We start from the raw sequence: 26,901 nt of genomic DNA, 5'->3' as shown, positions 1-26,901 counted from the left end.
CCAGTGGTTTTCATGAGGTTACTTTTTCAGCTAGGCTAGCCTAGCTGGAGTTGGGCCTTTAAGAGCGTCTGGCGGCTACCCCCCACCACTTAAAACGTCTGGCAATGGTCATTCATTTATCCTGTAAGTGTAACGAACAAGTTCCAGTTGTTTTCATGGGGTTACTTTTCCAGCTAGGCTAGCCTAATTTTGAGGGGTCCTTTTTTGGGCTCTCCTGGCCACACCCACCACCGATGACCAGCCAGACGTGCATTTTCATACTTAGGGGCATATGTACTAAATTGCTATATACATAAAAATTGGTAACCTTTTCAGCTAGGCTGACCCCCGCTGGCTCCCGGACTAAATCCCCACCCACTGCTCCGCAGAGCCAGTCGGAACGAGCGTGAGAGGACTAAATTTTGTATTGCTTGCTGCCGTGTTATTCCAACCATGTACCAGCGCGTGTTATACATAACATACACACAGAACTGTCTCCAATGATGTCTGCTTATCCCGAAGACCACCGGTGGCTAAAAGCTGCCGCTTCTTGCCGAAAGAATCCCAGTACGTTCTTTGCGCACAATAACGTCAGTGAAGATGATTTCGTCCTCGATATTCTGCAGGTACACTATATAAACAGTATCATTTTGGTTGTAATCCACATTTTGCATCTCTAGAAAATTGACGCAGTTCAGTGGTGTACAGTCCCACGTATGGAGTTATTTGTTGTAAACGTAAGCTTAAGACTCTCGCCTCGCCTCTCGCCCACCACACCACCGTGTGATTTAGTGAATTGCGTATTCGTATGCATACACTATCGTTTTGCGTTATCAGCACTACATCCCAGTGCGCGATTTGCGTCTGAATAATGACTGCTAATGACAGTGCCAGTAACTAAAAAGATAAGTTTAAAACTTAGATCTAGATTCTATATTTTTTTTTCTAGATTCTATACCGGTAGCGGTACTCTAACTTAACTATTAAAGTCTAATATTTTGAGTAATTACAAAATACTAGTAAGGTACTTCAAACTTGCATGGTTTAGATAAACTGCGTAACTATAAATTTAATTGTGGAACTATGGTGATGTCACTGACATAAATTTAACTGGTTATGGTTGAAGTATAATCTAAATCAAGCCACGGCACCTATAATTCGGCCATAACGCCATCCAAAAGTTGACTGCATTTGGCTACATGACATGTATGTAGAAATGTATGCTTGCGTACACGGTCAAACCATGGTTGTTGTTGTTGTTGTTGTTTTTTTTTTTGGGGGGGGGGTTACTATGGAAACTTCATATTGCTGCATTCATATTCAGCATTAGAGTATCAATAGGGTTATGCCATTGGTACTGTAATCCGTATATGCCGTACTGTACCATTTATACCAACAATTATATTAATCTGCTGTCTTCATTCACTTTTTTTTTGGGGGGGGGGTGGAGTGAAATGATGGTACCCGGTAATACATCAGTGAAAGGACTCATAATGTCTTATGCATGCTTTGTTGTGTCAGTACATCCTTTGTTTGTTTTTTATTGTCTGTATTGAGTGTATGCCTCTTGAGGTTGTAAATTCCGGGTCAGTTTGACAGTTTGTCTGTACTGAAACAAAGTCGATCTTTTTGCAATGAGTGATCTATAGTCTCTACTTGCTTGATCAGTCTGTTGTTTTGTTTTGTATTCTTTTTTAATGATGATTATTTGAAAATAAGGATTCATTCTCACAGTTTTGCTCTACTGAGCTACTGATCCACTGAGGTGATATTGTTGATGTAGATTGTGTCATTCCATTGTGCTTTTATTTAGGCCCTATTTTCAGATGACCTCAGTAGTGGTGCCAAAGTTGTACTGCTTGGGCTCCTTCAAGAACACAGCTCAAGTCTTTTGTCCAGTCCAGACAGGTGGGTTTGAACACTTTGTCAGCAAAGTGTAGCATACTTTTACCATATTGCATATTATATGCTTTTAAATGAAATGTTAATCTTGCAAATACTGCTTTTGAAATGATAGCATAACACACAATTTCATTGAATTCCTCTACATTTAAAGTCTTTATGCATCAAACATTAATTTGAATTGTGTATGTCTTCAACGTGTTGTCCTATGTGAAATCTGATTAAATATATTTAATTTGAATTTAAACAAGTGCATTAGTTGTCATGATACACTTTTTTTTGGTCTTTTCAAAATGGAAAAAGAGCAAAGAAGTGAATCAGTTTGTTGTTATACTATGCAGTTTCTGAATATTTTTCAGTAAGTGAATCACATTGCTATTCAAACTATTTACTTATGTCTGTATTTACCTGATTTGTTTCCAAATGGGCAAGTTATCATAACCTATATTTTCAGTATTCATATTGTGGTCCCAGAATATTGAATATGAGCTCTATGAGAGGGTAATATTCTAACTTGTTCTCTACTGGCCCTGATGTAACCCTTTGTTTCTGGCATTTATTGATCAACTTTTATTCCATTCTGTAGCATTGAACAAGTTGTGGGTTCGCTGACCAACATCTATCACCAACTGCCCCTGGACACAGATGCCTTCCTCAAGGGTCAGATGCTGGTCACAATTACTGATGTCCTTCTGGACTGTAGTGTGCTGGTAAGAACTACTGAAGCTCACTCACATTATCAGTGTTTCAACATATTCACTGCATTTCTTCATATGCAAGCTGATTTAATCTGATTTGTGCCCCATGTTTTTATTCCTCTGAGTGATCAGTTATGTAAAAGTTGCTATGGCATGTTAAAAAAGTGAGTGCTCAAAACAACACATGATTCAAAGTTATCATTATTCATTTATTGATTACATGCAACCCCTTCATACAATCTCTTCAAGCAACATCCAGTTTGAAAGTTAATATATATTCCCATTTGACCTTCAGGAAAACTTGAATTGATAGATTCCTTCATGTTATGGATAGAGAGCAATCTAAACTGTTGTTTTCTCTATATTTTCTCCCAAGGCTGATATTTTCTCTCTTTGTTTCTTAATTTTTGAAAATGTATAAAGGAAGAGCAGCCTAGAATCTTCCTGCAGTTTGTGGATCTACTCCTCGATGTGGTATCCAGGGTAAATGGCAGCAAGGACAGATGTCTCCGTGGCATGGCTTGCGAGTGCTTGAAAGAAATTGAAATACTGCATCCTGTAAGCAAACCTACTCGTTGAAGATATACCTGTCCTTTATCACTCGTCGATCATTATGGTTGTGCAAACATCTACCAGTGAACTGTTGCTTGATGGATTAATGTTTGTTCTTCATAACCTGTTTAGTATCAGACAAGGGTTGATTTCATATAAAAGCTTAAGGCATGGCTCTGTTTTCATCAGATTTCATACAAGTTTTTCTTGGTGATTAGACTGCTATATGCAAATTAACACATGTGCAGGGAATAAGTGTAACTTTCAATGAAGGAAGTGTAACAACAACCTACAGCCTCAAGAAAGAGACTTGTTCAGTGAGAACTAATGCTATTTTGAAAAGGTATAAAATGTTCCTGAAAATGATCTGTGATAGATGGAGAATCTGCATCAGCCAATTTATCAGAACTTGGCATTCATATAGTCAATGTTATTCATGTCTTATTTCATTCATCTAAATATTCTGAATGACTAATAGAGTTCAGCCAGATTTTTGCCATGCTGCCTTGTTATCAATCGTGACATGAAGCTACTTTATTTGTTCTATCATGTTTTCCTTTGTTTGTATCAGGGTTTGCTGTCAAGGAAGGTGGACCACTTTTATGCCATGTGCCAACTTGAAAACTCTTACTCCTGCCAGAGTTATATGGTGAGTGCAACTTTCATGATCTGCCCAGCTCCTCAGTCTTGATGAGAGTTGCTGCAGCATTCTCACCAGCTTCTGATTAAACCCATTATTGCCTTTTGGATGATCTTGAGAGAAATGATAGTTTATTTTTTATAGATTGACTGAAACCATTTTATCCTTGCATGGTATGGTTTAACTAGTTGGTTTATCAAAGATACAATGATAAAGATACAACGCTTTATATGAGTATTGGGTAGGTGATGTGTGGGACTGATGATTTTTTTTGATCATCAAACAATTTACGAAAAGTACTGATTTACAATCCAGTGTTGTGCCCACAGAATGCTGCAATGGGTCTAATTGCGTATTGCTTTTGTTCGCGCAAGGTGATGAAATTAAATTGTACAAATTTATATACATGTAACAAATGCTGTTAAATAGTAAATATCTTGTCTATGTTGTGGACATATCATACTACCACTGGAAAGCACATTTATTTTGTAGGCTCCACCCATTATGGCCCAAGACAACAAATAAGCCTCTTCCAATGTGTCATGAATGAATATGCAAAAATGTCATGTCCAGTGGAAAGTGCTTGGTGCCAGTTTTGTGTCCATTTTCTTCTTTGAATTCCTTCCAACATTCAGACCCTGTTTTCTACAGTTTTGAAGAACAGCCTGGACCAACTTCTAGAAAATTCTAGCAGGTACAATGAAATTTGTTTAATTTCAGAATGTTACTAAATATTGTATATAATTTTGGCATTTCTCATCTTATGAACAACATTTAAAAGTTTAAGTGTCAATATTGTACTGGTTATTGAGTTAACAAGGTCACAAGTTTTCATATCTACAGACTAAAGGGGGAGGGGTTAGATATATTTACTCAAACCATGAGCATATTATTTTTGGATACATTGTGTTTGCCCAACATACTAAGTAAGGCACTCATATATGGAATTTTAATGTAGAGAAATGTTTACTGTGTTGTTTATTTCTGTTTTGCTGCGTTCTGTGAAGCACAACGACACATGCTTTGACAGACTTGCTGAGCACACGGAAGGAACCGCTAAAGGTGAGAGCTGATGAGCACGAACTAGAGAATGAGAAAACAACAATGGGTGTCATTTCTTGTGTCTTTTACTTGAAATGTCAGTTATATTTTTATTTTGCAGGAGTAAAGTATGCCATAACTTAAAACAAAATTTCCACTGTGAAAACCTGATCTGCATGATCCAACATGCCACTGGAGTCTCTGATGTTATCTAAATATAAAGCTTTGAAACAGACAACAAACAAACTAGGTTTGAAAAAAAAAGTGCTGATTGCTTCAAAGACGGTTAAGTCTGTAAGTCACTGGATTTAATTCTCCATATTTCCCACAGGCAGTAGCATTGAAATGAAATCAATCAGTAAACAATTCATTAGCATAGATATATTTGCTATCGATCTCTTGATTATGACAATGTAATGTGTTTCACATACATTTGAAAAATCATACATAAAAGTCAGCATAATTTGACAATTTTGAAAATTGAACTGACACAGTGTTACAGTGTCCTTCAGGGTCTACACCCACTGTCTTTAACTGCCTTCTAGTAGATGTTATTGTCATAACCTACACATACCACATGCAGGATAGTGGACAAATATACCAGAACATCATTGACCAAAGACACCTACTGAGAATTATTTGTATGTTTACATCTCTTTCAGCCGCTGAACCTTCCTGACAACTTTCATGTCAAGATGTTCCAGTTGAAAAAGGTAAGTCATGTATATGCGGTGTATCCTATCATTGTAAAGAGATTTTACAGTTGATGAGGTTGATATCAATAATATAATGCTAGTATCTAAAACTTTTTGCAATGTCATCTTTAATGAGTAATATTGGTGTGCTAATTATTTTATGATAATCAAGCTTTCTGCAAGTTATTAACCGATGTAAGTGGAGGATTGTAACTTTCAAAGTACTATTCTAAATAGTTGGTTGCCACCTGTTCTGTTTGTAGAAAGTGGCAGCTGTACCTGATCAACTGCCAGTGCACATTGACACACGTGAACTGAAGAGGGCGCTTACTTACCTTGTGGATCACCTGCCCCTAATGACGCCAGTTAGTGCCATGCAGACCTCCCTGCTGGTTGGAGAGTGTCTGTCGCATTGTTCTAGCATCAATCCTCTGGTATGGAAGATTGTTTCTGACATTTTCATCATTTACAGTAGTAGCTGCTATTCTGTTCCATTCTAGCATTGTGTCTTTCATCAAGATTATACAATCTTACAATTATACTTTTTTAATGTTCTAAACATTAGATTAGAGGTACTGTTTACCATTGGGAGCGGTGATTTAAAAAAGGTTTGCGATATCACATTTGATGCATATGTGTAGGTCAGTTGTATCACAAAATATCGTACCATTTGAAAATTTTGCAATAAAGCCTAAAATATAAGAAGATATCGTTGTTTTTTTTCTCAATAAATGGTAACTGTAGATGGTTTTGATAGTCTAGAAACATTTTCATTATAGCTGTTGTTCACATTTTGTGTATTTAACAATGCTTAACATTAATTATACTGATTCAAATGTTTACATAGATTGTTTTTATCCCTAACTCACATTTTAGAATATTTTAAAGCACTAAAGCTGGGTTTTGGTTTCATCGGCAAATAAAACGATACCTTTAACAATAGTCTTTGTTCGCCCGAGAGATGAGGAAATGTTTAAGTGACAGAGATTCTTTTAGCACATGTGGATTATGGCAAGAAAAGCAGGAACGTTTTGATTTTAATTTTTTGATTTCATTTGACATTTTGAACAGACACTTAGACCATGTGTAAGGAAAAGATGCAATGCTGTGTAAGTATGTTCGATGAACGGAAGAGACGACATATCATCTTTGTTTACTTCCTGTTGTAGATCCTCAAAGGTCACGTGTCAAACTGGGCCTCGTCAGCTGACATCGCCCTCTTCCATCTTGTCCTCCTACTCAAGGTAACCATCATCATATGACACTAAGGCCCGAATTCACAAAGGTGGTACAATCTTGTCCGTGGTTTAAACCATGAACAAAGACTGTAGTTTTGTGTGGACGAAATAGGCCATACAACAATTGAGGGTATCGCCAATACGTAGGTGCCGTGCGCAGAGCAGCGTTTTAGATGCATTATGGGATAGCTCAGGTGGTAAACTAGCCCTGGTTTTGGCTGCTCATGCACTTACAACACGCTCTGTCTTTATAAAGAGGTATTTTTTGTTGAAGATTTCTTTGCTTTCCATCATGTGATCCGTCATTAGACACTTTCAACTTTTTTAAGCTGAATTATAGCCAAGAAAAAAAGGGCTAACAACGGAAAAGCAGACAAAGAACTCCATTGAATCGTATGGGAACTGCGACTCGCGTTAGACAACTGGAAGCGAACAATGGACCGAAGAATCCCACAGTGCACCTGTGACAGAGCTCTTTAGCGTGCGCAGGAGTTTTTTACGTCATTGCCGATAGCGAGAATTGGCGCCCCATACAAAACTATGGTCTTTGTCCATGGTTTGAACCATGGACAAGATTGTACCACCTTCGTGAATTCGGGCCTTAGTGATTATGCAAGTGAAAACCAGACATCAAAATAATACTGTAAAACATGAACGCATGAAATTTTTGCGAATTGGAGCCGATGGCCTTTCTCACGGCATGAAATTTTTGCGAATTGCCACTGGCATTCAATGCATATAGTGTAGACAAGAACTTTCATGTGTATTTTAATTTCGCGAATCTTGGCTCTCATGAAATTTGCAAAATTAAAATGCACGCGAACATTACTTGTCTTACAGTAGTTGTAGATCCATGTAGGCAGTGTTTCTTTATCCTCAATGCAGATAAAGGAATAGAAAGAGCAGCAGACATAGATTTGTCCATCATAAAACATGTACATTTATCATGAATTAGGTTTTCGTGTCAAGAAAGCCTAATTATGGACTTTTATCTCCAGAAGAGACATTTATTTTTTTTTCCTCAATGCCCCTACGTCTTACCGCAGGCCTTGTTCCCTACGGAATTGCTGAATGCTGATGAAGAGAGTGTTTTGCTGAGCAAGCTTCTCACCATGGCCAACCATCCTGCTCTGTCACCGGGGCAACGCCTTCTGGCCTTCCAGTGGCTGGAACACTTCCCAGAGAGAGAGGTGGGTTTTGTCACGAACTGTAGGACAAGTTAAACAAGGGCAGGCTGGCTTATGTAGGAGTTTATTGTGTAAAGTGACAAGCGTGTGAGATAATGATATGAACAGGAAGAATTAAAAATTCAGGTAGTGAGTGTTGCTGTTCAAAGGCAAGTTGTGCATTACTCCTTTTTACATAGGAGCATGCTGGTAAGAGATAAAGAAATTAGAATTAATGTTTGCAGGTAGCTGGTATAGATTTACTTTCATGCAAATTCAGAACTTCCTCTCATTGTTTTCCCAAATCTGGTGCAGTCTATATACCCACTTGGAAAGCCCCACTTGCCTGGCTGTCTGCTTGTAGAGCACTACACAAGTTTTTTTCCCACCGTGTTTGATGGTCTGGACACCACCCTGGTCAAACTCAATCTTCTCAGTCAGTGCATTATTCCATCTGCCCTGCATGGTAAGATATTGTTTTTGGAGAACATTAAATAAGCAGTTGTCATGCATACAGTATGTACAAATATAGAGTTCTTTCCAAGCTGATTATACCAGGGGAGCACTTTACATGTTATTTTGTGACAAGAAATATGCAAGGTATTTCTCATTTGCATGTATCAAAAGTCAGTCTTTATCAGCAATACTCTCATCATCTTATGGTCCAGCAAAATTTTAGGGGAGGATTTATCAAACAATATGCTGTTCTGCCTTCCTTCTTAAAATGCTTTGTTTTTTCCCTGTGCAATTGACATTGCATAAAGTGTATTGCTGAGGTATGCACATTGGCATTTTAATTGCAGTCTTTTACGTGGATAGTTTTGTGTTTCTATATGAGACTATTCAAATATATTCATTCAAAATTGAAGTCCTGTGATTTTTCCATAGTCATATTATACTTTTTACGTAGTTTGCATGTGCTTCAAACCTGAATGTGAATTAATCATCCTCGTTTTTCCCCATCCACAGACTCGTCCTCAGCCACCTTAATGGGCTGTGTAGATTTACTGGGGAAGTCCCTAGAGTATGGCATTGTGGGAAGGCCGGCCACTTCCTGGTACCGAGCACTCTTCAGCATGCTGGAGAGGCATTATGGGTCGATTCTGAAGGAAGAAATCATGAAGTAAGCAAGCAGGAAGATGATAGATTAAGATTTCACATCAGATTTCAAAGCCACAACCAAACTTTCCTTCCATCAAAGTTCCACTACAGTATGGCAATGAAGAGGCAGTCTTTTGAGAACAAAACCACACATTTTTTTTTTTCTGAGTGATCAATTATGTAAATTCCCTTATCTGTCATTGGCTGTGTGGCTAGAAGTTCTTTAGACATACTGTGGAATTTGTTATAAAGTATCTATTGTAAGACTATTGATTATGACTAAATTTGTTTTTTGTACCTTGCCTGTCTGGGACTCTGAAAGTGCTGGTCATAATACTGTGCTTGTCAAAGCCCAACCGTCAACACTCGTGTTAGTTGATGTCTGTGTCAGTATGATTTTAAAATGCAGCTGATTTCCCACAATTTTATGGATACTTGCCGGCATGGTAGACAGATGGTTGAATAAGCCCAAATATCAGTTAGATTTCAGGGTAATGTGATAATACAGGCATACCTAATGATATCGCATTCTGCTATACTGTTTGTCCTTCCATGTATTTGTGTGAAAATATCAGTTTTTCCAACATTTAATTAGTGCTGCATTTCATTATGTTGTTTTTTAGAAAGCTATCTACCCTTGCAATTATATACTGGATAATGTGTTTTCATCATGGTAATGTATGCTGCACTGAGTAGCATATAGTATGTAGCCTACAGTGCATGTGATGAGGAGATAATTCATTGATGATGATGAACCTCTCATTTTTCTTTCAGTTCGGTGGTCAGTGTGAATGTGAGGAACCCAAAGTACACTCCTCACACCATCAACTTTGTGGAGTGTATGCAGCAAGTCACTAAAGACAGGTAAGGGCCTTTTTGCATTGTCACACTGCAGCAGTCATGGCTTGTGTCTTTTTGCTTCTGAATCATATAGAAAGTAGCATGCCTATAAATTTTGTCATTGTACTGGGTATATGCATGGCAGTGTTGGTTGCTTTAGATTTTCCTTTGCCTATGAAATACATTGTTCAGCCAGTTTTTGTTCTGTCAACCATATAATAATTTTGAATATGCTTCCGTTGAGCAGTGAGAGCACATTTTCTAGTCTTTGAATCAAATTTCAGCAGTGTTTGCGATGATAGTTGGGCAGAAACTTCTTCACTTGGCACGCATTGAATACTTTGAGCTATGATATCTCCAAGGTTCCACCAAATCCAGAGACACTCAAGAATGCACACCTTGAAGTGGGTGTGAGTTCATCCAAATTGGGTCAAGATCGATTCTGATGTTCTTCCCGAAATTGTTGGAATTTTTGCTGAAGGTCTTAGGGTTTATAATATATTTGTTTTGTATTCCAAAATTACATATTAGGGGTAGGGATAGTCTGGGGAAAGTACCACACATTTGTATCGGTGAAACTGAGAATGGTGTGGAATGAGCAGATAATGATTATGAAATGATTTTTTAATGAAATGGTCATTTTTCCTTGTGCAAGTCTTTTATCTTGTTATACAAGATTTCACCTTCTAGGAGAACTAAAAGGCAGTCAGCATGATTTAAGGGTTTAGAAATATCTATAACAAAGTTAGTTTACCACTGACTAGTTCTTTGCCTAAGTGTATAATTTTTCCCTTTCTTCTCCATTATCCAGCACTTTCACAGTATTACTGCTGGAGACACTACTCCAGCATGTTGTTACTTCTGACATCCACAAGAAACAGGCTGATTTAGAAGACTACTTACTCATTCTCCAGAGGGCTGCCCAAGAGGGCGACATCTCTCCAAAGGTCAGTCAGAGTTTACTATTGATGATGACATTTTCAGATAGAGGCAGTGGAAAAATTGGGAAAGCCACCTCTAGAAATCAAACATTGGACAGATTTGGACTTATACTAAGATCATCCTACAGATAAAGTCTTGGCAATGTGTGGAAATAATGAATTGCGAGAAGACTGAACTTGTCATAATGATATCCATGAAATTAACATTCTTGCCCAGGAGGATTGTGATACTTTTCAAGAGGGTTTGATGACCATTAATGGAATAGACATGTTAGATTCAATGACAAGTGAAGAAATGATTGTTTCAGTAATAGGAAGATATTTTAATCAGTTTCTGTTTTTGGATATGTCACAAACAGAAAACATACCCACCCTGAGTATTGCAGGCAATTTCTTGCCCAAAATCACCCAGAAAAGAAATCTCACAAGTTGGCTCCATGGCTTTGGGTGGACAGGAAAGTTCTGTTGGATGACTTCTGCTTTATGGCTGTTGCAAGAAGTGAGCTTATCTCAAAATTCAACATTTTTAAAGCCACGCTGGGTATCGAAGATATGAAGATTGCACAAAGGCTGTTTTCTGTGATCAGTCCATATTTTTTTTTTCTATGAAGCCCATCCTGAACTACCTGCAGATGTTGCTTCATAGGACGCAGCTCATGGAAGATGGCTCCTGGTTGCTAGGAAACAAACTTCTGTCTGTCTGTCACCAGCTCCTCCAAGTACACAGCAAGGAAGGAATATACAGAGGTGAGTGCATCTTGGTAGTTTTGTCTGACTCAAAGCAGGGAGTTGGGAAGATCTCCGCCCACCTCCCTTTGTAAAGTCTCTCTCACTTGTGTTTGTTTGATTGCGATAAAAGTAATTTATTTGTTTCCTAAATTTGCTTTGGACTCTTCTAATTACAAATTAAAACAATTTGTAGAATAACTTTTGTTTGAAATAGGAACAGCAGATGGAGTCAAAGCCAGTGTTGATAGCTCAAATGTTCACAAGATGCACCAGCCTTAGAAATCTTGACTCTTGACTGTATCAGTGGTCACCTACAACACACACATAAAAATACACATACTTTTTATTTCTGTCAATCTTTTATTTTTCTTTATTTTTCTTATAAACAATATACAAATTAATTCATGACAAGCTAACACAACTTTCATTATAACAACATAAATTCCGCATTGTCAATATTACAAATGAAAAAGAAAGAATTTTGTATGTAAAAAAAAAAGAAAGAGACAAAAACATCAAACAGAACGGAACAAAACAGTAACACCCCCCCCCCACCCCATATCTGGTGAATCCACCCACAATCTTACTTACTCAAATGTTAAGCTACATAATTACAGATACACATACACAATATGAACAAACTCACACACACACACACACACACACACACACACACACACACACACACACACACACACACACACACACACACACACACACACACACACACACACACACATACATACATACAGATAGCATATTTCCACACATGTATCTAAATACAACAATCTGCTGTGTGTGTATTTTGTTCCATGCAGAGATGGGCGACACACTGTACACACTCTTCCTCAGTCATCAAGATTTGGAGATCAGGGAGAGGGCGTGTCTCTATTACACCATCCTCACCAGCCTCTCAAGCGAAAAGGTCAGATAGTGCATGTCAACGTTGTTTCGCTGAGTTTGCATATTTACTGTTCATGCGTGTACCGTATACTTGTAAATGCACTTTACTACACGCATAAAACATGTTATTTGCTTGATTTCATTCGACCAATGCTATTTGAGATCATTGTGATAATACACTCTTATGATATGGAGATATCTTGCTGGTATCCTGTGTTCAGTATTGTTTCAAAATTGTGGTAAGGGGTTATTTAAATAAGGTTGTGATAATAGTGCTTTTAGTACACTGGTAACATCATGTTAGTCTTATTGTCCTGATACAGTAATTAATAACTTCCCTTTTTTGTAATGGAAAATGATGCTTACCCTTCATCAATAGGAACAAGTAGAAAAGAGGGTGCCAATGGAGTTTTGTCATGTTTTGTGTTTATGTCATTTAGATCAGTCAGATTCTGTCCTCAGTTGGAACGGAGGACTCCCAAAACCTGACCAGACTGGTGACCGGTAGTGCCAGCGTTGCACCAGCCAGTCCTGTGGAGACTCTGGACCGGTCAATCCTCAAATTGACGAGGTATAGTAGTGTCCCCACACAGGCGGCATGTAATAAATGCATTGATATAGATTGAATTTACTGAATTTGAATTGAAATCATTCATGACGCAAATCTCTCGTTTGAAGAGGCTACACCCCAGTAAATAATGCCAGTGCATATCTTGGCAATCAATGACTTAAAGTCAAAGATATAAAACACCTGTTTCTTGACCCTGGCCTAATCTAAGCGTCAGTCATCACCACAGCGCCACAGGAGGGTGGGGGGGGGGGGGGGGCACCGCGAGAAGAGGAGATTGTTTTGGTTTTTTCATGGGCCATGTAGCTCCATGGTGCGTGTGTGTGTGTACGTGTGTGTGTGTGAGTGTAGACATTCAGCGTATGCAGACAGAGCATGCCTGTACTGTAGTGACCGGAACTATTGTGCTCTCCCCTTCTCCCTCCCCCATCTCTCCCCTAGTTTGCAGGCACAAACCCTTGTTGGTCGTAAAGGAGTCTGCGTCAAGACTACTATATGCACCACTTCAGCACTGTCCCATTGGCCCTGTGTTGTAGCTTCTTAGTTTAGTGGTGCGTGTATTAGTCTTGGCGCATGCAGACTCCTATACGACCAACAAGGGTTTGTGCCTGCAAACTATCTCTCCCCCTCTCCCTCCCTCTCTCCCCCTCGCTCTCCCTCTCTCTCTCTCTCTCTCTCTCTCCCTCTCTCTCTCTTTCTCAATGATCCAGTCAGCAGGCTGATTGTAACCAGGGAGGTTAGGTAGTCTCACCTCCCCGTTGTAACTCACTGCCAAATAGCACATTGTCAGCACCGGCAAACTGGCAATGCTCTCCTTCTTATTCCTGTATTTTCGTTATTTACGGGTCAATTTTTTTCGTTCGAAATGTAAAATGGATGACCATAGAATTTCTCAATAGAATATAAAATTGAAAACTTTAGAAAGGATAGAGAAAATTGAGTTCACTTTGAATGGTCTGCCACAGGCAGATATCCTTATCATGCTCTTACGTAATACGACAGCTGCTTTCTCAACGATCCAGTCAGCAGGCTGATTGTAACCAGGGAGGTAGTCTCACCTCCCCGTTGTAACTCACTGCCAAATAGCACATTGCCAGCACCGGCAAACTGGCAAAGCTCTCCTTCTTATTCCTGTATTTTCGTTATTTACGGGTCAATTTTTTTCGTTCGAAATGTAAAATGGATGACCATAGAATATCTCAATAGAATATAAAATTGAAAACTTTAGAAAGGAGAGAGAAAACTGAGTTCACTTTGAATGGTCTACCACAGGCAGATATCCTTATCATGCTCTTACGTAATACTACAGCTGCTTTCTCAACGATCCAGTCAGAACCAGGGAGTAGTCTCACCTCCCCGTTGTAACTCACTGCCAAATAGCACCGGCAAACTGGCAATGCTCTCCTTCTTATTCCTGTATTTTCGTTATTTACGGGTCAATTTTTTTCATTCGAAATGTAAAATGGATGACCATAGAATTTCTCAATAGAATATAAAATTGAAAACTTTAAAAAGGATAGAGAAAATTGAGTTCACTTTGAATGGTCTGCTACAGGCAGATATCCCTATCATGCTCTTACGTAATACGACAGCTGCTGGAGTCATCAAACCCTGGCTTGGCCTCCAGGTTTGTCACGCCTGAGCAGAAAGTTTATTTGCAATGGACAAGTACTTTGACTCCCAACTCCCAAACGACAAATATACGCACCCCACTTTGGGTAACACCAGTATGGGGACTCGCCTCAAACGAGAGATTGACGGCATGGTTCATTTGAAAAATTGACTGAATATGGCTTGTCAATAATAAACATAATGATGTGCACAAAATATGTGATGTACACAACAACAAATTCCATTTGATATATATTTACATTGGCATGCAACAAACAACATTAAGATGGTCACTAGAGAAAACAAAATATGATATCAAATTTCTGTGGAAGAGACAGCTGCTTCAAGATGTCGAGATCAAGCTGAATATTTTGATGTCTTTATTGTGTCTTGTGTTTAGTGTTGTCTTGTATTCATTCAACATTGGTGTATGTTAACTTCACCATTTTTGTGCAGAATCTGTAAGCGTGCCAGTGCCAGTACTATTCATCTCCGAGAACCAGGAGACATCTCGGGATACAATGAGCACCTGCAAAATAGAATGGAGGATACAGCCATCTACATTGATTTCTATCTCCACTTTGATGTGAGTAAAAGCCGTCAGATGTGATGATTTTTTCACCCCTTCTGAGTTCAGGTTTAGGACACTGTAACTTGCTGCTTGATTTGTTGTGGTCTTCAGGTCTGTGTGTTCTAAATCTTTATATCACTTGCCAGTGATATAATAAGCAGTGGTGTATCCAGGGAGGACTGCACCGGGTGCACGCCCCCCTTTATTTTCTTGTTGAAACAAAAGAAATAAAAAGGAAAAAAATGGGGGAGGGGTGCGTGCGCCCCCCTTTCATTTTGTGAACGTGCCCCCTCATTATGGAATTTCTAGATCCGCCCCTGAATAAGCGATCTGGAATGACAATTTGTTTAAATAGTACAGCACTTAACCTTTGCCTCTGGAGCCTCTTTGTTAGGAGAAACCAATGGATGAACCGGAAGTTTGTGTGATCAGTCTTTCATCAGAAAATTTGGACTACACATTTGCTGAGGTAGGTTGTGTTATGGTTTTCCATAGCCTCTCAAGTACATGTTGTGACTTTAAAAAAAAAATGAAGAAAAAGTTAGGTAGGTCAATCTAGTCATAATTTGAAATTTATTTCCAAATCATTATGTCATTTTCAAACACATTTTCATAAAATGAAATGCTACAGCAGATATGGACAGGCTGAATATACTGTCTGAAATGTTATGGTTTTCCTCAAACTTTTGCTGTGATTTCCCCAAGTTTCTTTCAGAACTTTTCCCCCTCTCATGTTACTTCTCTGTTAACAAAGTCTCACAGCTGGCGGATGTCTAATTGTCTCTTTATCACACCATTGAAACACTTGTAGGTAGCTGAGGAAGAAATTTCTAGTTCGATGACTAGGCTGTATGCACTGATGCTTCACTTTGATACGCCAGCCTCATATTGCCCAATACCAGGTATGCAATTTTGTTTGTCCGTGTATCTCATGTCAAACCAACTTATAAGCTCACAGCAAGTGATAAAGTTTGCATAGTTCACACAGAATCCACTACATGAAAGTAGTTTGTTAGCAACAGCGTTCTGTGAGCTCCTGTGCATTTCCGCAAGCTCTGAACTATTCATTTTATAATCTACAATGATATTTTATTGTTACAACTCTACTTCAACTCTCATGTATCACACATATGGTCTTTATAAATGTATGAAAATTCTGGTATTAAGGAAACAAACTGTAGCTAGACTTTGCTAACATCGGTCCCTGGTATTAGAAATACACTGTGGAACTAGTCCAGGCGTATTTACTCAATGTATACTGTAAAAGTGGTTTCTTTCGCGGTGGTTTTATTTTCATGCTTTTTGCGCTTTGAGGTTGAACCGCGAATTCAACATAACACGAAAATGTTTTGAAAAGTTGCGCGAAATTAACCACGCAAGGAAATGTTTTGAACTCGCCGCTTGTTACAACGCTATTGCGCACATGCACACACAAAGATTCCGCGCATTGAGTGTATTGATGGTCAACACACACAGAGCGATACCGCGCAATGTAGGTCATCTAGGCAACAATAGTTTTACATGCTTGAGAGACGGGATTTCAGGTAAGCCTGCATCTAATTTTAATTTATGTTTAATAAATGAAAGAATAATTGGATTATAGTTTGGGTTTTCATGTGCAAAATAAAACAGTTTTTGCCGACCGCAAATTTAAACACACGCGAAAAAGTCGGCACCGATGGAAACCACGAAGGTATCTGTATGCGAAAGAAACCACTTTTACAGTACTTGAAGGAAGGTCTATATGGTTTATACAAAACTTTCAAGTCTCCTTGGTTCAACAAAAGCCTCCCAGAAAATTTAAATATTCTGTCTTGTCTTTGCAGGAGGTTATAAAAGCTTGTCTGACGTAGAAATCATTTTCCCCATGAATGCAACACAGAAACATCTCCCCTGTTTGCTCTGTGGAATCTTCCTGATTTTAATGTGTGTACATTGGCAGCCCTGTTTTTATCAGAAGACTGAATTTGAAAACATTGTCAACAGCAAGATGACCTTTGCCCTCTACCCCTCTAGATGTGACCGTGGCATCCCTGTCAGTAGATTCTTCATCCCAGCCGGTGGAGGGGTGTCAGACCATTACAGTGGCTCTTAAACCCAGGGAACCAGTTCCAGCCTCACTCAGTGTCAGGTTATTATCATTTCTGTTATATTTACAACCCACTGGACATGCAAAATTGTGTGTTTTGACATTTGTATGGAAAAACGTTTTGTTGTTGTTGTTTTTTGACAACAGTCAAACTCGAAAGGCCTATGTAATATATATACAGTCAAACCTGTCTATAGCGGCCACCTAAGGGAGACAGAAAGAGTGACCGTTATAGACAGGTGGCCGCTATAGACAGGTAATCCAACTTTGTGTGCATTGCTTATATGTACATGTATCATTGTTGCATCCTTACGTGTTCATGTATGTGCGTACGTATGCACACGTGTGTTTCATGCATTTAACCATGCCGGTGTATATGAAATTGTTGCACAGTAGTATGTGTACTGTCGTGAAGAAAGCTGAACACTAGTGCATTATTATGACTGAATGAGGGATGAATGGCGATCACTGAACGTTTCCCGCATGGCTACAAAGGAGAAAAACACTCTGAATTATCGGCTCGGCTAGGGCTACATTGGGTTTTTGGCCGCTATAGACAGGTTAAAATCTACCGCGGGAAACAAAATTTGTGGCTGCTGGCCGCGTTAGACAGGTGGCCGCTATACACAGGGTCTTTAACAGGGCTTTTCTTTCGGGGGGATTTTTCAGTGGCCACTGTAGACAGGTGGCCGCTATATGCAGGTGGCCGCTAAGGCAGGTTTGACTGTATTGGACACATGAAAACTAATTGTGGTTTCAATATCTTTATTCATTTAACCATGTTCTAGTACTTCCTAAAAATGAAGAGAACTTTAAAAAGATGATTGAAATGAATCATTGATGTTACAGTGTATTTGGATCATTTGTGGGGCAGCACTGCTGTTCATGTTGTAAATGTGATATGGTAGAAGTTACTGTGGGCAGATAAGTGTGGATTGTGGTAGTATATCAGGCAACATTGTGAAGCCCAGCATTGCATTGCAGTCTGATGGGACAAACTTGTGCACAGTTGTCTCTTTGTGTAACTGGGCAGATGTACAACATAACTGTCTTTTTTTCTTCATTTTCTTGTTTGTTTGTTTGTTTGTTTGATCAAGTATATATGTCTAGAAGTACATGTAGACATATTCTGCTACACATAAGTCAGCTTATGTTTAAACTACAGTTTTCCCTGTCTCATGTTTGTCCCCAGTGCAATATTCAGCATAGCAGACGGGCAAACATATGTCTGTCAGCTGGACACCCTGGAGGTCACCTTTGATGACCTCTTTATCACACTTCCCATCATGCCGAGTGCACTTCCTGCCTTTTGTGACACAATGTGGGAGTTCATCAAGAAGGATGAGGAGTGTAGGTGAGTGGGTAATTGTGAGAAATCACTGTCTTCACAAATTGATTTACAATTCCAAGAAAGAATATGGTGCAGTGTCCTGACCAGTAGTATGCTCATTTTTAATAGTTAATAATTCATGATAATTATGATAGTGTACCCAAACATCCACGTGGTACCAGTAATCATTATGTGCTCATACATGCACTGTTTCTATCTTCAGACACATACGAGCCATTTGGACAGCAGTAAAGACTGGTTACAAGAATAATGTTAGAGAGTGCATCACATATAACCCTTCACAGTGTTTCCTTGATGAAGTTGCAGAAGTTGAAGCTGAAAAGCTGAAAAGTTTGAAATGACCTACTGATAAACAAATATTTGTTCTCTTCTATGTTTCATTGCATCTAATTAGGTGATACGCTGATAGCGTATCACCTATTGTGATTGTCAAAATATCTCTTTATTTTTTTTTATTCTTCTTTCTTTCTGGACAATTTTGTGTCGTCAATATCTCAAGAATGACATTACGAAATAACATGACATTTTCAGTCAACATGTCTCATGACAAAATCTAGCCACAATAAGGTTTTCATGACAGTAACATATCTATGACGTCATCTAGGCGCCATTTTGTGATTTTCGGACCTTGTCACATGATCGATCATAACTTCATAACTAGATGTCATTTCTGTATCATTTTCGGTGGACATGAAGTTCAGGTCACGCTCTATCTTACTTCTTAACGCTAGTTACACAGGTCATAATTTTAAAAGGCTCAAAACGACTTCCCAATGGGAAATCTCAAAGTTTCAGACAATTTTAAGCGTTTCAAACATTTTCTCGCGTGCGCGTCCGTCCGCGCAATTTCGCGCGCAGAGCCCGTAAGCAACATGAAAATGCAATTTTTTTGACTGATTTGGATTTTTGATACTTTGAGTAACAATATCCATTGATTTCCGATCGATTTTGACCTATAACGAAGGAATGCACTGGCGTCAAAGTTGAAATTCCGCGTGCGCGTCTTTCTGCAAATATAGTGAAAAAACATGTCTTTGTTTATTTCGCCATAGCTCTTTAAATCGTCCGTTGACCCTATATTTCTATTGCATATTACAAAAGTATATGAATTGTAAATAACATTCCAAGTATCAATATTGCCAGGAAAACGCGATGACGTCATCATATCGTCATTTTAAATAAAAAAAGTGGAATTGATTTTTTTGAGGTACTGTTTCTGACATTCATTTGCTCGTATCTCTGTTGTTTAAGCTCAATATTATCCCAAATTCAGATATGTTGTACTTTAAACATTTGCCTCTTAAGTCCATGTAATGATTTTGAAATATGATGACGTCATCATACTAGAAATTGTGATTAAAGGTAAAGACTCAAAATCAGACAAGTTTACGTGTTATGTCTATGGGAGGTGATTTTTTTTCAAACCATGCATTGACTTGACAACGTTTAAGCACCTTTACCTCATCTGATTTTGCTTCATTTCCTCTGAAACATAAATATGTTGTAGCTGAGACCATAAGCTTTAGTAATCATGCATTTTATGTTTTCAAATCTCCTCATCAGGTTGATAATTTTGTAGTTTAAAACTGAAAATGAGAATGCAATCTGTACGGAACGATTCCCAATTTTTCTTTGCAACTATATATTGATCGAATCCACGCTGCCACTTGTGGCAAGTTGAATAGCGCCATCACAAGGCAAACACACTCACGATGGTATTTAGATTTAAGTTTCGCACTCGATCTTCAGGACAGCCATGTGGCATAATCGGTTAGCGCGCTGGTTGTTCATAACGCCATACCGGAAGGCGAGAGGTTCGACTCCCGCAGGACTTTTATCCGTTCTTTCTTTTTTTCTCTTTTTTTGGGCAGTTCAGCTTTACTCCGATGTCATTTATCGTATTATTTTATCAAGTGTACGTAACCCGTGAACACGGCTGCTCTATTTCCCTTGTTTTGTATTGGAGTTTGGAGATTGGGTTTGCTTCATTAATTTTGTCACACTTAATGTTGTAAATTGCCCCTTGTTACAGTGTCCCGCTTACCACCTTTCGTTTGCTCTTTCCTTTTCTCTTCATTGGTTATTGTTATACTGTAACAGGATAGGTGGTAGGAACATGTACGTTTAAATAACTGGCAGGAATGGGAGCTGAATTGATTAACTCTCGTCCAGGTGTATGGTGTCTCGCTCATCTCTTTGAAATTCCAGGTTGTTATTGTTTGACCCAATAACGGAGTTGTAGACAGGTTTTATGTTGCTATAGAGGTATCTTGTGCAACATGAATAGAAGGCATCACTGTTTGGTAGTAGTAATGAACTTTTTCATGTTGTAAATGATATAAAGATATGAATTTCATATCCAATCTTCGGGACAGCCATGTGGCTTTATAGTCGCTTAGCGCGCTGCATGGTCATTATGCACTACCTTAGGACGAGATGTTCGGGACCCGCAGGACGCTATTATTTTTTTTTTCTCTCTCTTTCTTTGTTTTTCTTGTGGCAGTTCAGCTTCATTCCGATGTCATTACCCCACGACACACAGTCACTCAAGTTCCCTTTTTTTTGTCGGAGGCTGGAGGTCGGATTTGCTTCATTTATCATACGTAATGTTGTAAATTGCCCTTGGTATACAGTGCCCCGCTTGCCACCTTTCGTTTTCTCTTTCCTTTTCTCTACGTTTGTTCCTGTTACACTGCACAAGACAGGTCGGAAAATAATTTACATAACACAACTGGAGCAGGAATGGCAACTGAACAAATTAATTCTAGGCCAGGTGTATGGCGTCTCGCTCGTCTCTTTGAAATTCCAGGTTGTTATTGTTTGACCCAATAACGGAATTGTAGACAGGTTTTATGTTGCTATAGAGGTATCTTGTGCCACATGAGGAGAAAGCATCACTGTTTAGTAGTAGTAATGAACTTTTTCATGTCCCTCCATGTCAATTATAGTGTGTTCAAAGGGGTTGTGTGTCTATCTGCCAAAGAAAAAGAAAACCTTATTTTAGTCATGGCTGTTTCTCTATACGTAGCCGTAGGTAATGAGTGTTGTTGGTATCTGAGCAGTGAATAACACAGCATCAGGCTAAAATCCCCCTTAGTTATACGCGCTAAGCGTTCAATTTGATATATCTTTATTATTTTATGTAGTCAATCACTGCTAATGGAGTTACAGAATTATGTTATGACACCTTTCACTGAAAGTTTGTAAAGCAAAGTTTATGGACAAGGCAAGCAATTGTACATGAATAATACCAATGATTTCAGAGGGAAATTATGGTATACCTAAATGTAAGGGTATCATTGCTTTGGAATTGCTGAGACAATAATCTTGGCACGAGGGCTTCTACTTCTAATAACTGATCCCTTTGAAGATGTGTCGGTCACGGGTGATCGTCATGATTCATCTTTCACGTAGAAGCTTCCGTTCCACACTCTTGGTTCGAGAAGACTTACCATCATACTTCAAATTGTTATTAAAGGTAAAGACTCAAAATCAGACAAGTTTACGTGTTATGTCTATGGGAGGTGATTTTTTTTTAATGTGCATTGACTTGACAACGTTTAAGCACCTTTATCTCAGCTGATTTTGCTTCATTTCCTCTGAAACTTTAGTATGTTGTAGCTGAGACAATAAGCTGCAGTAATCATGCATTTTATTCTTTGAAATCTCCTCATCAGTTTGACAATTTTGCAGCTAAAAACTGAAAATGAAAATGGAATGTGGACAAAACGATTCCTCATGTATCTTTCACATACATAAGTTTACGTTCCCCATATTTTCTCGTCGAGACGTCTGGCCGAGTGGTTAAAGGGGACGTCTCAGAGACGTGAGGTTGCGGGTTCGAACCCCACAAGATCACGAAACAAAATACTTAGCTATTTTTTTTTTTTCTTCAATTTTGTATTACATATTCGTCCATGTAGAAATCACGTTCGTATATAAATGCACCTATACACACGCACGCCATATCCCTCTTTTTTATGTGTTGGAGACCACATTGCTTCGACTGCAGCAAAATTTTGCAGGTTGACTTTGGCTGCGTTTATCAACTCCTTTTCTCGGCAGAAACAGGTTATCCAAACAGCTTTCAAGGAATTTTTACGAGTTGATAAACGCAAAGCTGTTTTGAAAGCCCTTTACGAAAGCCTTTTACGAAAGGGTGCGTTTATCAACTCTCCTTTCTCGGCAGAAACAGGTTATCCAAACAGCTTTCAAGGAATTTTCACGAGTTGATAAACGCAAAGCTGTTTTGAAAGCCCTTTAGGAAAGCCTTTTCGAAAGCCCGAAATTTGTGACGATCCAAACAGGTTTCCTAAACAGGTTATCAGAAACCTGTTTGTAAAAGCCTTTCGAAGTTGATAAACGCAAAGCTGTTTTGAAAGCCCTTTAGGTCGCCCTACTGCGGTTACGCAACCATGCGTTTCCAGTTTCTGAAAAGACGCGCGCCACGTAAAGTGCACACGAGTACGTGTACACAGGTGTATACATACAGCTGTGTGTAATGCACGCATATGCTTGGAACAAGGAGGTGTTTCTTTCACCAACAAGGTTTGAGAAATAGAGTAACAACAGTCTCATTCCCTTTGATCCCATGTCTCATGCCGCCACTCAGAAATATTTGAAGTATGTGCTAAACTGGAGCTGCCTCACAGATAGGAAGACAATTGACTCATGTGCCATTGTATCATGACTCGTCACTCTCAAAGGAAGATATGTCTTTATGATGGTAATTGCTTTTCGCCGTCCCTTCTTAGAAAACAAGCGGCACATTAATAGTACAGGCAGTCAGGGCTTTGGAAAGGGCTCTCGAAAGGGCTATGGAAAGGGCTATCGAAAGGGCTATCGAAAGTTGATAAACGCAGCCGACGAAAACAAACGGCATATTAATTGTACAGGGAGTGGACAGGGCTTTCGAAAGGGCTATGGAAAGGGCTATCGAAAGGGCTATCGAAAGGGCTTTCGAAAGTCGTTTAAACTGGGGAAAGTTGATAAACGCAGCCTTTGTCAAACCGATCATAGTATGTAATGACGACGACTGAGGTGTTGTACTTTGAACAATTGTCTTTCAAGACGATGTCATTGTTTTGTAATTTGATGATGTCATTACACTGAAAATTGTGATTAAAGGCAAGGTATCAAAACCAGCCTATTATAGGCTTTATGTCTGCGGGACGTATTTTTCCCAAGTTGCCAGAAATGGCATAGCGACCTCAGTCGTTACAAGGCCGCTTTTCCGTCTAGCAATGCAATAGATGTTCACACGGCCACATTAGTTGAGTGGGCATTGACTTTCCCCCTGTTATATCTATACATTGTTTGTTTTTTTTTTGTCTTACCATTTCCGTGGATGACCCGTGGCCGAGTGGTTACAGAAACGGTTTCGCATGCACGCTCAATATAACTTCAAGGTGCCTATATCACATTCTTTTCTTTGTCGATCACAGATGACTGTCATCTGATGACCACAAGCGTATCACCTAACTCGTCCTCAATGTGACGAGTTTTCATGTCTCGTTGAAAAGTTGTTTTTCTCTAATCTTTGCTTGTTTGGTAATTGGCTTATCATTTCTGTGGTGAGTTTTTGGAGGAAAACGAAGTGAGACAAATTATGTATTATTGGAAAGCTCAGAGTGTAGGAGACTAAGTGATACTGGAATCTAAAAATTTCTTTTAGGCATCTTTGTGGAGCTGTTGTGGTGACACATCTACTGTAAAAGTGGTTGTTAACCTCCTCCCCACTATATTCTCAGATGCCCATTAACTGTATAGGAACAATCACATTTCATCAATGGCTATGGGTTATATATTATAAGCCTACATCTTGCCTGCAAGACACCAATCATATGCCTGTCTGTGTTGTAAGCACAAGATCTTTGCAATCAACTCCTGGCATAAAAAAGGAATGTGTTATTGCTCTTGAAGTCACATGCAGTTGGCAAACTCAAAACAACACAAGATATAATATTGTAAAACCAGAAATATTTGTGATATGAAACTTTTGCGAATGGCCACTAACATTCAGTGCATTGTGTAGACAAGAACTTTCGTGAATCTTGGCTCCTTGCGAATTTGTGAGAGATGCATGCATGCAAAAATGTTTGGATCTTCCTCGCTAGTTTTGCACTTCCAGATGATTGGTGATGTTTTGTATTTGTAAGTTTAAACTGTCTGACACATATTTTCCTTTTTTCAAAAGGGCACTTTAAGATTGCGTAGCATAGTTTGCTTTAGCTGACATTGTAGTTATTTACCTTACCCCGACTTTATAGCATGCTTGTTGTTGTAATAGGTGCAGTCAACTCCAATTTATGTGAATTATGATGTTGGTGCTTGTGTGACAATGAAAAACATTGTTTCAGTATATATTGCCAGACACTCAACTCTTAATTGCACTGTATGTGATTTGATATGCGTCACTTCTTTTCCTTTAGAGCAAAATCTGAGTGTGCAGAGTCTATCTGCACCGTGGCCCTCAGTAGAGATAGGATGAGGAGAATTCTAGAGACTGACCTAGCAGACTACGTCATCACAACAAGGGATAACCAAGGTATCGTCTTATGTGTGCTGTGCATTTAAGTCAAATTCCACCACATTCACATTGACTATCTTACATGTACTCAAATCGGACAAACAGAAAGATAGAAATTGTTCAGATCAGACCTATAGTATGTTTCACATGTTCTCAACAAATCATGATATTTGGTGCAATCATATATGAAAGCTAGCTAGAGTGATGATATCCATTGACTCAGGGTGATGTGGCTCAGTCGGTAGCGTGTCTACCTTCAGATCCAAAGGATCCAGGTTTGATACCCGAGTCTGGACTGAGCAATGTTGTGTGTAATCATACCGTCCCCTTTAGGGACATTCTGTCCCTTGGATAGAACATAAAATGGAGGTCCCGTGTGTATGACCCCGTTTACAGTGCGAGGCTCGGCCGTGGCTCAGCTGCGGCCAAATCTACCTTCATTTCAGTGTAAACGCGCAAAAGGCCAAATGCGAGGCCAAAATTGGCCTCGCATTTGGCCTCGCTCTGGAGGTGGTCTCGGCCGCGGCCGAGCCCGGCCTTTTCTCAGTGTAAACGCAAACTGGGCCAAATGCGGGGCCAATTTTAGTCTGGCTTCCAAACCCTCTGCCTGTATCTTTCGCTATTCAGGATATTAACCCCCTCAATGTCGAAAACTAGTATAGTTTAAGGTGGTTTTGTCCTGCAAAGGATTTTTTCCTTCGGCAAAGGCCTTTACCCGTACGGTGACTTTGTCGCCACGGAATTCAGTCGGCAAAGGGTCTGAAAACCTGACAATACCAAATTGCGTTTGTTTACAAGCAGAGCGCCACTACGACAAAATATTGAAAGGTTTGAATCAAAAGCGCGGCCGAGCCCAGCAGTGTAAACGGACAAAATTGCGGGGCTCGGCCTCGCAATTGAGGCTGGGCTCGGCTGCGGCTCGGCTGCGGCTCGGCCCAGCCCCGCACTGTAAATGGGGTCTGAGAGAGTCTCAACTTATGCATGTAAAAGATCCCACTTCATTCATTCATCGCAAAGAGCAGGTGTGTTTAACCGGATGAAGTGGTCACATCCTTATATCCAACTGGATCCCATGAAAGACCAGCTACTGCAGCAAATATGGGCTATCCTGTCTGTCTTCTCAGAATTAAAAATGAAACGAACAAAGGGACAGAAACAAACAACTTTTGTATGCTAGCTCCCACTTTGTTGTTTGATTTGTACTCTATTTTCATAAAAACCAACGTGAACATTGTGTGAAACTTCACTTTAACTCTAGTTCTTCATCAAAGGGAACAACATTGTTAGAATAAAAATGTTACAGAGAATTAAAAGCTTATGTTTTGTCTTTGTAACCATTGGTATTGGCAAGTTTGGTGAACTCTTAAATCAGGTCAGTTTCACTTTTATTGATTATGGCAGTCCAGGGAGAGTACTTATCAATGATCTTTCAACTCCCTTCTTTATTTGATGTTAAAATCAAATGTGACCCCCAGAACTTTTAAATACTCAATTTAACCACTCTTCTCCCTTGAATATTTGTACATCTTGTTGATTAAGCTCGAAGCCACAATGAATGCAGCTTTAATCTTCTGTGTGTTTCCACCAAAGGTGATGCCAGCTTCACCGTCGCAGTCCTGCTGCCACCAAGATGGCACCTGTTGCTTCGTGTACGCCTCCAGGATGACATCAGCATCGTCTCCATAGTGACGGACAACTGGAGAATACTACCGCTGGTGAATAGGTATCTTCACTGCCTAGAGGAGAGACAGCACTGA

At 39.3% G+C, this 26,901-nt stretch overlaps 1 protein-coding gene across 1 annotated transcript; it reads left to right on the top strand.

Annotated features, from left to right (window-relative positions):
• The first annotated feature begins 482 nt into the window (after positions 1-482).
• Positions 483-26,901, top strand: LOC139728428 (AP-5 complex subunit beta-1-like). Its single transcript, XM_071639373.1, has 24 exons — positions 483-605; positions 1,793-1,887; positions 2,468-2,591; positions 3,003-3,137; positions 3,703-3,780; positions 4,407-4,465; positions 4,779-4,833; positions 5,475-5,525; positions 5,771-5,941; positions 6,677-6,751; positions 7,792-7,935; positions 8,227-8,377; positions 8,881-9,034; positions 9,787-9,876; positions 10,664-10,799; positions 11,405-11,540; positions 12,341-12,447; positions 12,866-12,996; positions 15,061-15,190; positions 15,987-16,077; positions 17,192-17,306; positions 18,457-18,618; positions 25,047-25,162; positions 26,735-26,901. The coding sequence occupies exons 1-24, from the start codon at positions 483-485 to the stop codon at positions 26,899-26,901; spliced, it is 2,796 nt and encodes a 931-aa protein (XP_071495474.1).

This window comes from Diadema antillarum, unplaced genomic scaffold (assembly GCF_040938485.1).
Source record: "Diadema antillarum isolate AM-2024a unplaced genomic scaffold, OU_Dant_1.0 seq00000178_RagTag, whole genome shotgun sequence".
NCBI classification, from domain to species: Eukaryota; Metazoa; Echinodermata; class Echinoidea; order Diadematoida; family Diadematidae; genus Diadema; species Diadema antillarum.
Note: the sequence above shows the minus strand (reverse complement) of the source record. Positions and strands in the feature narration are given on the sequence as shown.

Excerpts from the sequence above, each read along its gene's own strand:
- LOC139728428 (XM_071639373.1), top strand. The coding sequence starts at position 483 with ATGTCTGCTTATCCCGAAGACCACCGGTGGCTAAAAGCTGCCGCTTCT. Across the intron at positions 606-1,792 it reads TCGTCCTCGATATTCTGCAG|GCCCTATTTTCAGATGACCT; the intron begins GTACACTATATA and ends GCTTTTATTTAG. Across the intron at positions 18,619-25,046 it reads AAGAAGGATGAGGAGTGTAG|AGCAAAATCTGAGTGTGCAG; the intron begins GTGAGTGGGTAA and ends CTTTTCCTTTAG.